General features: G+C 45.9%; 1 protein-coding gene across 2 annotated transcripts in view; it reads right to left on the bottom strand.

Moving 5' to 3' along the window:
• Positions 1-16771, bottom strand: part of MOCOS (molybdenum cofactor sulfurase) — a 2173869-nt gene that overhangs the window by 1938029 nt on the left and 219069 nt on the right. For both annotated transcript variants that reach the window (XM_069219520.1, XM_069219521.1), the window contains exon 3: positions 5038-5104. In XM_069219520.1, the coding sequence (XP_069075621.1) occupies positions 5038-5104 (67 nt within the window). The remainder of the gene's footprint in view (positions 1-5037; positions 5105-16771) is intronic.

Consider the following 16771-nt stretch of genomic DNA (forward strand, 5'->3'; position numbering starts at 1 on the left):
AGAAAACCAATTTTTCAACAGTTTTGACATTTTATTGGGACATAGCCCATTTTTCCCATTTTTGTGCTTTCAACCTCCCTCCAGTCAGAGGTAGAAATGGGTGTGAAACCAATGGTGGATCCTAAAAAGCTACACATTTCTAAAAAGTAGATACAGTTCTGAATTCAGAAAAGAGGCCATTTGTGTAGACTCTTGAAGGTTTTCCCAAAGAAAGTGACAGTTGAAATAAAAAAAATATTGAAATTGAGATGAAAAAAACCCAACCATTTGTGTATATGTTTCTATCTGACTATGGCAGATTTTTGACAGCAATATACTGTTAATTCCGCTGGACCCTTATGGCTGCAGGGATATATAGTGTTTTTAGGTTCACCAAGGACACAAGGCACTTAGAGCCAATAACTGAGCTGCATCCTGCAATGGTTTTTCATTGTGTACCGGGTATACAGTAATTTATTTGGTAAATGTAAAGACTGAAAAATAGGTATCAAGGAAGCCTATTTATTTCCAGAATGGGCACAAGACATTGAGTTTAGAAGCAGTGGTTATTTACGGATTTGGGGTTACCCATACTAGCATATGAATTAGAGGGCATTTCTCAAAAGGACCTATTTCTTACAAACAGTCTTACATTTGGAAGACGCAAATGCAGAAAAAGACAATTGGTAATAACACTTATTCTACTATTCTATGTTCCCCTAAGTCTCCTAATAAAAATGGTCCCTGACTTGTGTGGGTAGGCCTAGTGCCCACAACAGGAAACGGCACAAAACGCAACATGGATACATAACATTTTCCATGCACAACTGACCCTTTTTCTTGCAAGGGGGGTATCTATGGCTTTTAGGCCCTACTTCAGCTGACACCTAGGGAAACCTGGCAAACTTGTTAATTTTTTAAAACTAAACACCTAGAGAAATCCAGGATGGGGTGACTTGTGTAGCTCTCACGAGGTTGCGGTACACAGAATCTGTTTCAAAATTCAAACTTTGACTAAAAAAACACATTCTCCTCAAGTTCCTATAAAGAAAAGCTCTGGAAAGTGCACTGAGCCATAAGCCTGCTTCCACCCAGCAGTTTCCTAAGTCTTCTGATGAAAATTGAACCTCACTTGTGTGGGTAGGCCTAGTGCTCGGGGCAGGAAACATCCCAAAACGCAACTAGCATATATCAAGTCTTTCCAAAGAAAACTGACCCATTTTTTGCAAAGCGGGTAGGTGTGGTTTTTGGGCCCTACCTTAGTTGGCACCTAGGGAAACCTAGCAAGCCTGTTCATTTTTTAAAACTAGAAACTTAGGGAAATCCAGAATGGGGTGACTTGTCTGGCTCTCACAAGATTCTGTGACCTAGAATCCTGTGAAAACCTTGAACATTGTCTAAAAGCAAATTTACCTAACATTTCTGTGATGGAAAGTTCTGGAATCTGAGGACAGTCACAAATTTCCTACCACCTAGTGTTCCCCCTCGGTCTCTCAATACAAATGATACCTCACTTGTGTAGGTGGGACAAGTGCCTGCAGCAGGGAAGGACCAAAAATGTGTAGAAATTGAGGGGAATCAAAACGGGTCCAAAAGGGCAGTGTTCTTTCATATGTTTTTAGGCTGACTCTGCTTTGGGTACCCACCCAAGTAGGGCAAAGGTTTTATCGATAAAGATGGGGTAATGCTGGGTAGTAGGAATTTTGTGGATTCCGGCAGATTCTGGACGTTTCCATCACCATCACAGAAATGTAGAAAAATGAGTGATTTCAGCAAAGTTGGAGGTTTACTGGGCATTGTGGGTAAGAAAATGGTTTGGGTTACATGTGATGCACACCACCCTGGACTCCCCCAGATATATACTTTTCAGAAGTGTATGCATTTGGTAGGTTTTTCCAGATGGCAGCGTACCCAAGTCCAAAAAGCGCAGCAACTCACCATTGCAAGAGGGACAATATCGGGAGTGTTGCCAAGCTCTCTTTGCCCATGTGTAAAATCAAAATCCAAAAGAGTCAAATGTTCTCTTGCTTGCCATGGGGGGGGGGGCATAACCATGCCCATGGTGGTGTGCAATCCCCACCCCTCTAGTTTAAAAAGAATGCTTCCCTGGTGTCTAGCGGGCTTTCTGCCTGCCCTGGGGGGCAGATTGGGGGCACTATTCCCCATCTACCTCTCAGTAGGGGCAGAAGGACTGTGCCTATTTATTTTGGAGGAGGGTTGGGGGCATTGCCATGCCCCTTCTGGGCAGCCTCCACCCATAGATGAATAAAAGTAATCCCTGGTGCCTAGTGGGCTTTCTGCTTCCGAAGGGGGCAGACCAGGGGCTACTGCTTCAATCTGCACCCCAGGGGAAGCAGAAAGACTGTGTATTTCTGTGAGGGGTGGGGCATTACAATGCTTAATTAGGGAAGCCCCCAACCCTAAATTTACATAAACAATTAACACCTAGTTCCTAGTGGGTTTTTGCCGCCCAGGGGGTGGGGGCAGAAAGACTGAATTCCCTCAAATAATTTGGAGGGGAGCAAAAGACCTTGCCCTCCCTGATGTCTAGTGGGTGGGACACTCCTTGGTCATCACCCTCCTGCAGCGAACCCAAAGCAGCGATCCATCCTTCCAATAATACCTCTCTCATCTGCCTCAGGGATTGAGATAGCCCTACAAGCACCGATGCAGAGATCTTTTCATTTCGGTTTCAGTGAAATTACGTCACTGCGCGTGCTGATCATCATTTCACTCAAACAAAAGAAACAGCCTTGGGAGATGGTGAAACTTTTCCCCATCTCCCAAGTCTGTTTCTTTCAGAAAGGAATGTTTCTGGTGCCTGCACCAGAGGGATTTCCATTGCCATGTGTGTGGATGAGTTGCAGCTGTCCGACGCTCACAAGCACTGTGATGTCTGACGGCTCTCAGCCATCCGACGCACAGAAGGGGTTAAAAGAGCATTACATAATAATTAACCAACAGAACACTTCTGCATCCAACACCCAGCTACATCTCCAACCAGTCCCGGACTGCAGGCTTGCCCTTAGACACTGAACCTTCCTCCCCTGACTTTTGGCTTGGTTTGAGCTCCACAAATGTCACATATACACACACACACAAAATTAAGAACAACCTAAATGTAGAGATTCTCGATGCAGTACACTTACCTTACATGGATTGCTAAAGTCTTCATGGCAGAATTAATAAAAACTAGGAAGGAAAGAGGCAACGTTGACGTGATAGATTAGAAAGAAGACAGATCAATAATAACTGCATTCTCTGTTAGTAGAGCTCTAAGTGTTCTGATGATGTCTAAGAAATGTGGGATGAACTGATCAGACGTCAAAACGATAAAATCATTCTACATGGCTGCAAAGAGAGAAAACGCTGCAAGTAAAGCAACCTCCTTCAGACCGACAGTCACGTAATGAATTTCTGCATACTGTTGGAATCTGACACATCTTTAGAGAAAAGAATCACTGATGATTTCCAGGGTGATCTTTTCAGTATCAACAGCATGATTTTCCCAATGACCATCAAAATAGTATTATATTACTGGGAGGACATAAAGCTTTCACACTCCTCTTGAGGTGTATTTCTGTTCAGTGTCCCAGAACCTCAGTTGCACTTGACATAGGACATTCTTATACTAAAAGTACCTCCTCAGTCTGTGGATAAATGTATGTTGATCATTAATACGTTATAGGTTTCTAACTATAAGGTGAAATGGAAGAATTGTTTCTTGATAGCTTTGAGAGCAGTCTTTTTCAAACATACTTTCATGAATGTGAAATTTAACTAGAGTTATTATTAGTGTGATAAGTATATGAAGCATTTAGGAGTGAAACACATAAAATTACTTTAATAACGTTTTTACAAATGTTGAATTGTTACTTTTGAAAATCTGATCAGACCTGAACTATTTTTTCAATTTAATTTACCCCTCCAATATAAGGTTAATTAGTAATATGTGTTTCAGATGGCTCCTTCCACGTTGATTAAGCACAGGCATACCTTTTAATATGCCTATGAAGTTTGTGAAATTTGCGAATTTTGTGTTCCATGAAATTTGGTGAATTATGCTGGAATGAGATCTTGTATAATTTCTTACTGCAGGGTACTGATTTGAACAGCAAATGTCTTGCAGGAGACACTTTTTCTTGCAGAATACATTTTCTCTTATATCCAGTACTCTTCATGCAGTCTAGCACAAATTTTGTATGAGTGGTGATAGTGAAGTGCATTTTGTTGAAATTCGCATAAAATCACCTAATTCACGAAAGAAAACTTCACTCAACCCTAATACTGATGCCATATCAAAGAAATATTTAACAACGTAGAGAGGACGAAGTCTTTGGGATGTGGATTTGTTTATAGAGTTCTCTCTTCCTATGATAGTGATTGTTCAAGAAGTTAGAAAATATCCGCTTTGACTATTGAATGCAGTGTGGCATATGTATTTTTGCATTTGTCCTGATGAAGTCTCCCATCACATATTTGCTCTGCAGAACTTGACACGTACACTTGATGTAAGATTATTAATTTTTTTGTGTGTTCTTGAGTTTTGAATGTATATTTACAATATATAAATTTAATCTTATACGGAAATTCTCGACCTAGTGTCAATGAGAATATTGTTTTCATTGTCCACACCTCACTTGCTAAAAGAACCTTATGATAACATTATTGCTTAGGCTTCCTCAAAAATACGCACATTTACTGAATTTGGAATGTCCACACACAAAATAACCCTACTGGAAAAATAAGATTAAAATAATTTCTCAAAGATAAACAATTAGTAATCTTATACCCCCGCCTTTTCACCAGTTGACCTTTTTTATTTTGTTATTATACATGCCCAGGCATCCGTTTAACATCCTAATTGGAAGAGAAAACATAACAGAAACTCAGTTTCTTACAATAAATAAATCTAGTAATTACTCGAATCTCGCCATCTGGCAAGGCAGGAACAATAGCTCTTTCTAGTGCTTGAATGATACTGACACTGATTCAGATTCAAATAAACTAAACGAGCAATTTCTATAGATTAGATGAGAAAGGTGAAATGTACAGTACCTATTCCGGACATGTTCAATGGTGTCATGTGTCAGCTTGCTGCTAATGTTCTGGCTGTGAGGGTTGCCTAGGAGACAAGAAAGTTAAGCATTCAATATGCAACCTCCATCTGTTATTTAAGCACCATGGCGTTGGCTCATTTCAGCATAAAAAAGCAATTGGATCATTTTGTAGATCTTGGTCAGAAGTGTAAAAAGAGCATTCATGTTGTAGGTAAGGCTGTAATTTGCTTCTAAGCTTTATAAGGAAAAAAGGAGGAGTGAACTACACAACTCAAAGTTTGAACGTTGCTGTAATCCTGTCCAAAACCTAAGGGCATTTTTTTTTCCTTTTTAAAGCCGAAGCATCAATGGACCTCTCACAATTCTGTTCAGCAGTATCACTGGTATGCTACTGCCGAGCCACACACACAGCACTTGCAATGCACTGCTAAGAACGGTGCACGAATGTTTTATTTTCTGGAGCACTTCTAGAGTGCTTCACATCCATTAACAAAAAAGGTAATTTTTCAGGTTTTAAACTGCCTCAGTTACTTAACCAGTAAACTCTTTATTCAGATTCCGCTTTACCGTTACACTCCTTACATCATGTGGTGTATTCATACCCCAGGAACAGAAGTTTGAACTTCTTTCCCTCCATCTTTGTCTAAAAAGGACCACCAGTCTGAGATGACTACGATAGCAGCACCACAGACCATGTTCAAAGCTTAGAGAGTGGACGGTTGCATGCACTGTGGCAAAGAAATAGGCTCCGAATAATGAAACTACAAATAAATAATAAAATAATTATTTCCTCATCAATTCATAGTTGCAGTAATTTACATTATGAGGATCTGCCAAAGGAGCGTTGCTTGGCCGGCCAAGATGGAGGGCGCAAGTTAATGAAGCTCCCATCCAGTGATCCAGTCAGCCACTGGGAGGCGGATGGATCGCTGCGGCATGTGGAGCAGGGGTGCAGAGCTTGCTGGGCACCGGCCGCGCTGATCGAGGGGAAGACTGGTACACAAGCAGTCGAGCCGGAGATGATGCGGCCTGTGCGATGAGGAGCCGCGCGCTGACCGCAGTGGAGAGACCAGGCCTGAAGTGACTCGGACGTGCCCTGCATCTTCTCCGCGGATGGTTCTGGGTGAGACTGTGACGACCAGCGCCTGCCTGCCTTAGAAGAGGATAGGCGCTGGTGGAGCACGACGTGGAGCAGAAGATCGCACGCGAAAACTTGAGCGTGCTGATTCCTCCCCGCGTCACCTCCGCCAGTGGTAAAAATGTGCGGGCCATCATCAGTGGGACGACCGAGCTGGGAGGGGAGGTGCCTGCTCCTACCTTCTTCCTCCCCACTTCCTGTTTCATTGACTGGATTGCTGCTAAGGTGGCTGGGGCCTTGTATTAATGCTGTGCTGCTGCTCCATGCCCCCGGCTCTGCTGTGCACCTGATCTCACCGGGGGGACTGTGTCGGAGGCGCATACAGGATGACCCCCAGATGTGAAGGTCTACAGTGGCACAGAAGGGGCCTTGATGGCTGGCGGCAGCTGGGAAAAACTCATGGAGGTCATGGTCTTGATGCTCATCAAATCAATGACCTTACACTTGGTCTCACTTAACTGAGCTACTGGGACTGTGGACACTACCAGTTGACCGGCCCACTCGCCTGACACAATTTTGGTGACCCACGTGGACTGTGCCTTACCAACTGATTGTTCTGCTGCTACGCTGGTGTTGTCTGATTCATCGTCAATCTCACAATGTAATTGCCTCTGGCACAGCAACTAGCCCTGAACACATTCAAAGGAGAGGCCACGTTCTGTCACCGTCTTGGGGGAGGCTGCTGCGCACTGGGACCTGCTCACCATGCATGCAAGCTGGCCCTCCTGTGCAACTGCCAGTTAACAACACGCCCCAGCGGTTGCAGAGACTTACAGTGTCTCAATGAGCCTTGCACGCCAAGACCTTGTATCAGTCGATATAGGCCGTCTAAACTCTGGCACGGGGGCCAAACAGCCAGCACTCAAGGGCAGATCTCTGGACACTGATGCCAACAAGCTAAACGTGGTGCTGGAAGCAGTGGTGTAGTGCATCAGGGCCTCGTTGGATCAGGCCTGAACCTCACTGGAGGGTAAGATTGACAAGGTGGCTAGTGTTCTCACTCTGCTTCCCGCTGCCCATCTCAAACTAGCAGACATAACCTGTTCCTTGGAGAGCCGCCTTGATGAAATTGCCCTCAGACATCTCATCTGGAGACCTCCATGCAGGATGTGCTGAGTAGACTGACAGCACTGGAACACTGCGCAGAGGATGCTGAAGGACTCTTTAGAAGAAATAATCTCTGCGTTCTGGGTCTCCTGGAGGATGTAGAGGGCGCAGGAGCGGTTGCCTTTGCCACAAACTGGTTTCGGCACTGGTCCCTGAGGGCTCACTGACATCCTTCTTCTCAGTGGAGCGCGCCCATCGGGTGCCAACAAGAGCCAGGCTGCCAGGCATGGGGCCCCGCCCATTCCTTATAAGCCTGCTGCATTTCATGGACAGAGACAGTGTTTTGCACGTGGTGAGATCGCTCCTGGCACTTCAGGTAGAAAATATGCCAGTCATGATGTTCCTGGACTATGCCGTCGCTATACAAAGGCAATGAGCGTCCATCCTGATGGTGAAATGCAAACTCCACGCCCTCCTTTCTCTTCCCTGCTAACTTGCGAGTAATGCACCAAGGAAAAACGCACTTTTTCAGCGCTCCAAATGACACCTGGGAGTGGTTGGAATCGACAAGCCTGAGCAGCCAGCAAGAGGCAACTGAAAGTGTCACGTGGGACAATTCTTAAACACACAGGCGCAGGCGAAGAAACCGCAAACGACGCAAAACTCCCCTTCTGGATTCCTGCCATGCTCCCGATTTAGAGCAGATCATACAGGAATGTCGGCAGGTGCTACAGAATGTGGCAGCTACCAGTGAGCCACCAACCACACCTGACCCAGAACTAGAGCTGGCGGACTCAGATGCTGAAAATGGCTCCTTTGCTTACCTGCTCTCGGACATCAGCTCACCGGCTCCCCCTGTGTTGACACTGCAAACCACGGACAACACTATCTGAAATGTCATGCCTAGTATGTTTGAACACTCCAGTCCATCGTCAGACATGCAGTGATGCTGTGAAGCGCGCTCTGGGAAATGTGCTGTGTCACATGTTATATTTGTTGCTCATGCAGACTAGTAGGGCACTGATGTACTGCGCTGCTCTTCACAATTGTTCGGGAAGTTATAATGGGTTCCTGCGCGGGCTGCTTAATATTATGCTGGATGCCACGAAGTGTGTTCATCTGCCGCCCACAACCACAATATGTTTGGGGCCTCCACCTCCTTGGGCTCCCTAGCCAACATCCGGCCACCTCCCCTCACATTCTACCTGCTGTTAGTGGGTCCCTCCAGCTTACACTGGTGACGCCAACAGTTACGTAGTTTCTGCAGATACCAGGTGTCCCTCTGCTCTGATGGTATTTCACAATTTTATTGTTAAGACAGCAGTCGGTTCTGCACTGCGCAAGTTAGGTTTTGACTGGAGCCCGAGTTCCCTTCGCTTTTGTTTCCCTCCCCTGCACCCTGCTCTCCGGCTGCGTAGGTCTGTCCCCCCCACCCTGGGTCCTGACCTCTAGGGCATTACTCACCCATCACACAGCATGACCTTCAACAACATCCTGACATGGGATGTGCGTGGCATACATATGCCAGCATGCAGACATTCCATATACTCATACCTTAGGAGACACTCAATTCAAATAGTGTTATTACTGGAAACCCACCTCACACACCTGGAAGCTGCGCAGTTGCAGAGGCAGTGGCGGGGGCAGCTATTCGCGACCAATTACTCTTCCTACATCAGTGGGGCCTTGATCTAGATGCGCTAGGGTACTCCGTTTGTGGCTGACTCCTGTGAGATTCATACTGAGGGACGTTATATGGTAGTAAGTGGGTGACTGCGGGGCAGGATGATATTATAGAGGTCCATTTATACACCAAATGTGGATTGGGCTTCATTTCCCACCAGGCTCTCTGGCCCTCTCTCTAGATGGAGTGACCTCGCCTGGCTGTTGGGAGGAGACTTTAACAGTGTACTCGACCTCTGGATGGACCGCTCCTTCCCCCGCTACCTGCTGCACCCACAGTGGCCGATGCACGCGCTCTGCAAGAATGGCTCAGGCTCTTGCAGCTGCTGGATATCTGGCACCAGAGTAACCCGGATGCTAGAGTCTACTTGTTCTTCTAGGCTCCACATCAGCTTCATGTAAGACTTGACCGATTTCTATGCACTCCCAACCTAAACTCCGCAGTCTTGGGGACAGATTACTTAGTCCGCACTCACTCTGATCATAACCCACAACTCCTGCAGCTGGTTTGGGACACATCTCCCACTGTGATCCCCACATGGTGACTGTGGCCAGAGTTACTAGAGGAAACTGCGTTCAGGGCATCACTAGACAAAGCAATCTCCGAATATTTTGAACTCAATGGCCGTTCCGCCTCATCGAATTTCATTGAGTGGGAGGCGTTCAAGGTATTTATAGGAAGGCATTGTCTAGGCGCACAATGGAACTTGCGCAAATCTGTTGACCATGACATGGTTCGGATGGGGAACTCCCTGCTATCACACGAACAAAGGGCCCTACAGTGCCCCATGGCAGCCTTGGAGTTGGCAAATGCCCGGGCAGAGCTTGTGTCCCTGTTGGAAAGGTTGAGATGTCTTAATTAGGCAGCCTATTTAGGGTCATGAGGCAGTCGATTCAGGACTGGCCCCGGGCGGACTACCTAGTGCTTGATCTAGAGAAAGCCTTTGACTCCCTGAAATAGCCCTACCTGTTTGAGGCATTGTGGCGCTTCGGACTTGGCCCCCGCTTCTTGCATCTGTCGAGACTGCTATACACTCGACCACAACTCAGGGTTAAGATTGGTGTAAACATCTCTGATCCCATTGAAGTAGGCAGAGGGACCTGACAGGGTTGTCCCCTCTCTCTGTTATTATTCTCACTTGCCATGGAACCCTCGGTGGTCGAACTCTGCCGGAGGGGGGGTAGCCTGGGACATCCCGTTGGGAGATGGCTCTACATTGTGTCTTTATATGCGGATGACCTCCTTTTATATTTCAAGGATATTGGAAACATCCCAGCTGACATTGCAGATATCCTACAAAACCTTGCCACACTTTCTGGACTCCGGGTCAACTGGGCGGTTCCGCCTTGTTGAATCTCATTGAGTGGGAGGTTTTCAAGGTATTTATAGGAGAGCATTGTCTGGGCGCACAATGGAACCTGCACAAATCCATTGAACATGACCTGGTTTGAGTGGAAAATCCCTGCTTTCACACGAACAAAGGGTCGTACAGTGCCCCACGGCTGCCTTGGAGTTGGCAAATGCCCTGGCGGAGCATGTGTCCCTGTTGGAAAGTTTGAGGTGTCTTAATTATGAAGCGCATTCGGCCCTCACACACGCCGCGGCTGACCGGGCGGGCAGACTGCTGGCCTGGCTGATCCATCAAGAGCAGGATTATGGCACTGTGGTGGAGCTGCGCTCAACGATGAGCGTGTCGCTCCATACCCCAGGTGAGATACATGCCGAATTCACAAATACTACACAACATGATATCACTCTTCCACAGTAGCTACCTCAACTAACTACAATGAATTATTTTCCCTGAACACTCTTCCCTATCTGACGGATGAGCAACGTGAGGAGCTGGATGCACCTCTAGCACTCCTTGAGATACAAGACAGCGTCTGTGAGTTGACTACATGCAAAACTCCGGGACCTGACGGCCTTCCGTCAGAATTCAATAAGGCATTCTCCTCTGCCATCGCCGGGCACACTGCCTAGTGCTTGTTCTAGAAATAGCCTTTGACTCCGTTAAGTGGCCCTACCTGTTTGAGGCATTGCGGCACTTCGGACTTGGCCCCGCTTCTTGCGCCTGTCGAGACTGATATACACTCAACCACAGCTCAGTGGTAAGATCGGTGTAAACATCTCTGACCCCATTGAGGTAGTCAGAGGAACCCGACAGGGTTGTCCCCCCTCTCCGTTATTATTCTCACTTGCCATGGAAACCTTGGTGGTCGAACTCTGCCGGAGGGGGGTAGCCTGAGGTATACCGTTGGGAGATGGCTCCCACATTGTGTCTTTATACATGGATGACCTCCTTTTATATCTCAGAGATATTGGAAACATCACAGCTGACATTGTAGATATCCTACAAAACTTTGCCACACTTCCTGGACTGCAGGACAACTTGGCGAAGTCATGTATTTTTCCTTTCACCCCTGACACACCTGATCCCGGCCTCTGCTTGTCAAATGTGCCTACCCCCTGGCAGAGTAGAACATTCCGTTATATTGGCATCAACATATTTCACGCAGATTATGACCTACATGATGGCAACCTTAAACGGGCAGTGACCTCCATTAGAACTCAGATGGCGTTCTGGCAAACTCTGCCCCTCTCGGTGATGGGTAGAATTGTCCTCCTAAAAATGGTAGTTCTCCCCCAGCTGCTCTATTACTTCTCAAATTTGCCCTATTATGTTCCGGCTAAATTCTTTTGGGAGCTGGGGACTAGAATCAGAGAATTGCTCTGGGGTAAGGGCCGCTGTAGAATACCACTGAGTAAGATGCACTTGCCCCTGGACAAGAGGGGCCTAGCAGTTCCGAAAATGGAGCAATATCATCTGGCATCCCAGCTTCAATGGGTGGCGCGGTGGCGTGGTGGCGTGGTGGCTTGGTGGCTATGTGGCAGTCAATTGGCAGACACAGCGACTAAAGCATCACCCTGGACAATGCTCAAAATTCTACAACTCTGCCACCCCCTCACAAAATCAAAGCAGCCTGAGGTGCCGTTGCTGGGCATAGTGCACCGATGCTACCACAGAAGCCTGGACCTCATACGCTTAAGCATCCCCTACGCACCTGCTGTGGCGCTACTGGGCATGCCATGTGGTTTGCAATACACTAGCAGCACTAAGCTGAGACTCAGGCGCAAAGCAGAGATCCATACATTAGGTGATCTATAAGAGGAGGGCACGCTGATCCCATTTACCACGCTGGCGGTGGAGACGGGTCTGTCCACAGGACAATTCTTGTTGCATACCTCCCTGATAGCGACACTGAAGAGACACTGGGGGGACATAACAGTCGAACCACCAATACACCTACTACTACAATACATGCATGTCATGGGGCAAGGTAGACACCTAGTAAGATGGCTCACTGATACCCCCGCTCACACACAGCGCATAATTGCAAAGGCTGCATGCCAGATGGGAGGCATATTTTGACTGGGCCTTACTCCAACATGACATGGGCTGCTGTGCTGTCTAGCCACACTAACATCCCCCGTAACTATAGGTTCCATCTCATTCAGTTTTACATTCTTCACAGGGCCTATCTCACGCTGGCCACCCTAAACAAATACTATCAGCAGTTAAATTCTGCATGTCACTGTTGTGCACTGATGGGAGCATACTTTCTCTATATGCTTTGGTCCTGTCCCTCTCTGAGGGCTAGATGTATCATTATCCTGTTTTGCATCTCCTAAATAGCGATTTTTAAGAAATTGCTATTTTAGAAATGCAAAATGGGATGTGTGAAAATTGCGATTCGGTAATAGCGATTTCTTAAAAGTCGCAGTCACTATTACCGATTCGCAATTAGGCAACGGGACTCCATTCATCCATAGTTGAGAATGGTTTTGCTTTTCTGAATTTGCGAATTCCTGTTAGAAATTTACAAATTAGGTACTGCAAATCTCAGTCGGCTGGGGGCCTTAGGCCCAGTTTGAAGCACGCCGAAAAAATATCAGTGGACATGTGAAGTGCACACATACCATAGGGGCATGTGTGCGCTACATGTCATTTTTAAAAATGCATTTTTAAATGCATTTTTTAAATTGCACATGCTTATCACCAAATTGGATTTGGTGGTAACTGCATTTCCTAAATGCCCAATTTGCATTTAGAAAATACATAATACATGTGCTTTAGAAATCGCAAATAGGAATGCCCTATGAAATTGTACTTCAGATGCCTTTCATAAATCTTGAAAGGCATTTTTGCATTTGCAAACAGTGGAATTTTGCGATTTGCACCATTTGCGAATGCAAAAAGCTTTGATACATTTAGCCCTTAGTGCCTACTGGTGTGGCGTTGTGGAGCGATTGTCGGGTTGCACATTGTGCCCACTTCTGTCCACATGGGAGGCTTGCCTCCAGGGATTATACCCCAGGGCCAAAAGCATAAAGCCTCATCAATATTTCTTGACCTTGGGATCCTGACCACTAGCGTATCATCACCAGGACTGGAAAGCCACAGTCCCACCCACACTAGCAGCATGGGGGAACTCCTTTGTGGTGTGGGCAGAGGAGGAGGGAGTGGCTCTGCGTAGGGAGGACAACCTGGGCCTCCAAAAATACCCCTTGGCCACTAGCTGGGATGTGATGCTTGATAAACTGTGAGAAGTGGGGCAGCCGACAAACTCGGGCACCACTGCAGCCAATGACGCACTGTCGACCACTGGATGACATGTCCATACATAAGGGCTGACTACCAAACTCGCTGAAGCACGCATGCACTGACTTTGTTCCAGCTTGTGGGGACCAGCCTGAATGGGGGTTGAGGGGATGGACCGCCAATAGACCGGCCGAATAGATGTTGGACACATGAGATATGCTGGGACTGTGAGGGGGAGGGACTGGGGTGGGGGCGCTCGAAACAAAGTCTTAGTTGTTACCGGTTGTTTGTAATTGCATTATTATTGGACTCCAGTTATACTGAATCTCCACCTTGAAATGCAGTTATATGACAAAACTGCTTGTAATGCATATATTCTCTGTGTTGAACTGTAACCTTGAATTTAAAACTAAAACAATAAAAAGATTCAAGCAAAAAAATGAGGATCTGACAAAGCTGGTGTCATCAGAATTGATTGCCCACCAAGGTAGCCAACTATAAATGACAAAGGTGGTCATTTAGGAAGTGGCGAAGTGGACAGATCACCATATACTGACTGAATTCCCCTTTCCCCCACCCCACACGATTTAGTGATGGGACAGCACAAGACAAATTAGTTCAAGCACTAGAAGCCCAAAAGTCATGTAGGCAACAAGTGTGTTAGTAGGCCCTAAAAAGAGGGACCATAAGTCCGCAGTAGGAAGGCCCCTAGTCAAGCAGCATGTCCCACCATTACTAAACATGAGGGTGTAGGGGACAGACACCAACCTACTACCCTGCTGGGGAAGAAGGGGTAAAGTACAGGAACACCAAATGACTACAACAGAAGGCAGCCTGAGTATAGAGTACTGAAAAAATCTGATTTAGAAGTATCCTTGGGCGCATAAGAAAAAGATCACAAACATGCAACATGCCAAAACCAATAAGGGCTAGAAGAACATGCCAGCAGGAGCCACATACAAACTAAATAACAAAGCCCAAAGCTGAGGCAGCACACACGTAAAAACCACAGAACCCAGTCTACAGAACTGGACATCCATCTCAATGATTAGGCATATAAGGGGAAAAAAGCAGGAATGGCAAATTAAATTTGTAATCATACACAAATGCCAAGACACAGCATGTCAAGGAGAGAGACATGCCAAGATGGTGACTGACAGGCACCCATGCAACAATGAATGTCTACCTACACCAGAGCACAGACAAGGCAATCAAGTGCAGGACCTCCAGGAAAGATGCACATGGAAAACCTGAATCAAAGAACAAAACAACCCTGCTAAGACAAAAAGAAGTTTCAGCCACTGCCCTGCCCATAGCAATAGCCTATGGCAGAGTACATAACCAACACTCACACCATAGAAGTGCAGGAGGAGACACCCCAAAGCTCCTACAATAATACATGCAACAATAGCCACAGCAGCCCCGGGAAGACTGAGCTACATGCCCAAACATGAGAAAGGCAAAGCATGCTACTAGAAGAAGCAATGAAATAGAGCTAACAGTCGACACGGGCACTAACTAGAGGCAACACCCTCAGTTGCAAACCCCAAGGCCCAATAGGCACCAATGGCCACAGAAATCCAGAGGAGCTACAATAGAGTCCTAACTGAAGAACCCATCATTGGTCCAAAAGATTAAGCTAACAGAGGAAGTCAACGCTTGCAGTAAAGGCTGAGCCAAGACCAAAGATTAGCAAAGGCAAGATAAACACAAAAGACACCAATGCCTAAGCCCTATCTTAATGCAGGAACAGTGGAGTGGTGTTCAGATTGGGCACAAGCCCCAGACATGTTACAATCAAAAACCAGAACTCCACATCTATACTCAAAGACCAACAGCCCAAGAGGTTTTTGATAATGATACATGTTTATTAAGCACAATAGTTATGCAGAAAAGCTGTTCTGGCATTGCTTTGGGAAAAACCACAAAATGTATTAGAATAGTCAGGTTTTTAAATCAATGCAAAATTGTAAATGATTAGATTTTGGAATTAAGAACTATAGGCACATCCACCCCATTTTAAAAATCTAATTTCATGACGATAGTAGAGTTATGATAACTTTAGTGTAAAAGCACCTTGATAAGAATGTACTTTGTCCTGCCTGAGTCAAAACTGGGTTAAAAACATTTCAGCCACTCATCTCATCTCCAGTGGCACACAACACATTCTTGGCTGGAGTTAACAACCCTGCTGTATAGATCATAATGCCTTGGCCAATGAGCCTAGAAAGGGAGGGATTTTGTCTTGTCTGCTAACAGATATTAGCCATGTGGGAGGGAGGAGAGCAAAAGCCTAAACACTACCTCACTTCACTTGGAGTTGAAAATGAAAAGATCTGCCCCTATTTGTATCCTGGAGCCCTTAGACGTTCTGGCTCTAGTTCCAGGACAGGTACAATTATTTATTAAGTAGGGAAATAGTTTAGAGAGAGCAAGAGCAAGAGCCCTTTGTAATGGCAGAAAGGATTAGCCATTTTGGATTTAGGATTCTTTTTATAGTAAAGAAAAAAGGAAGTGCTGCAAGATAGAAGTAGGCAGAGAGCAAGAAAGAAGATAGGACTGGGTAGGAAAATATATATCCTATCACAAGCTAGATAAGACTGGCACCTAACTAAAACCTCTTCAATACATTCCTGCACCTGGGAAAACTACATATGTATAAGATAGTTCTGCTGGAAAAATAAGACTCAAGGATTGCTGACTCCCGCTGGAACCCAGAGAATGGACATGCTCAAAGAGTCAGTTGTCTAAAAGCAGTGGAACAAGGAAAGATAGCAAATCTTACCCAGCGGTGATGTCATTTCTTCCGCTACAAAATCCAGCTTCGTCCCACTGACAGCTTTTGGCACTAAAGCCTATAGCTTCAGTGGGAGTTCCATAACGATATATTGGACTTCAAAGGAGCACTGCTGGCCTCAGCCTTAAGCCTTGAACCTTGCCTCACTTGAGGCTTCCAAAAATTAAACTAAGTCAGAAGACAGAAAATGACCACTGCATGCCCTACTTGATAAAACCAGATCAGTCAGGAGTTATAGGAAACAGCCAGACTATTTATTATATGGGACTGTTACAAAATCCTGGGTCTACCTAGCAGGATTTTCAGCTGGCTGCCTGTAGAGTGCATTAAAGCGATCATTCAGGCACTTATCACTATCCACTTGGATTCTAGAAATACCTTCCCAGGCATGTGGGCATGGCAAACGTTTTGTTCTTATGCTTGCAAACTATCCATACTATGGCTGCTAGCATGGTCTATAATTCTC

Source organism: Pleurodeles waltl, chromosome 2_2 (assembly GCF_031143425.1).
Source record: "Pleurodeles waltl isolate 20211129_DDA chromosome 2_2, aPleWal1.hap1.20221129, whole genome shotgun sequence".
NCBI classification, from domain to species: domain Eukaryota; kingdom Metazoa; phylum Chordata; class Amphibia; order Caudata; family Salamandridae; genus Pleurodeles; species Pleurodeles waltl.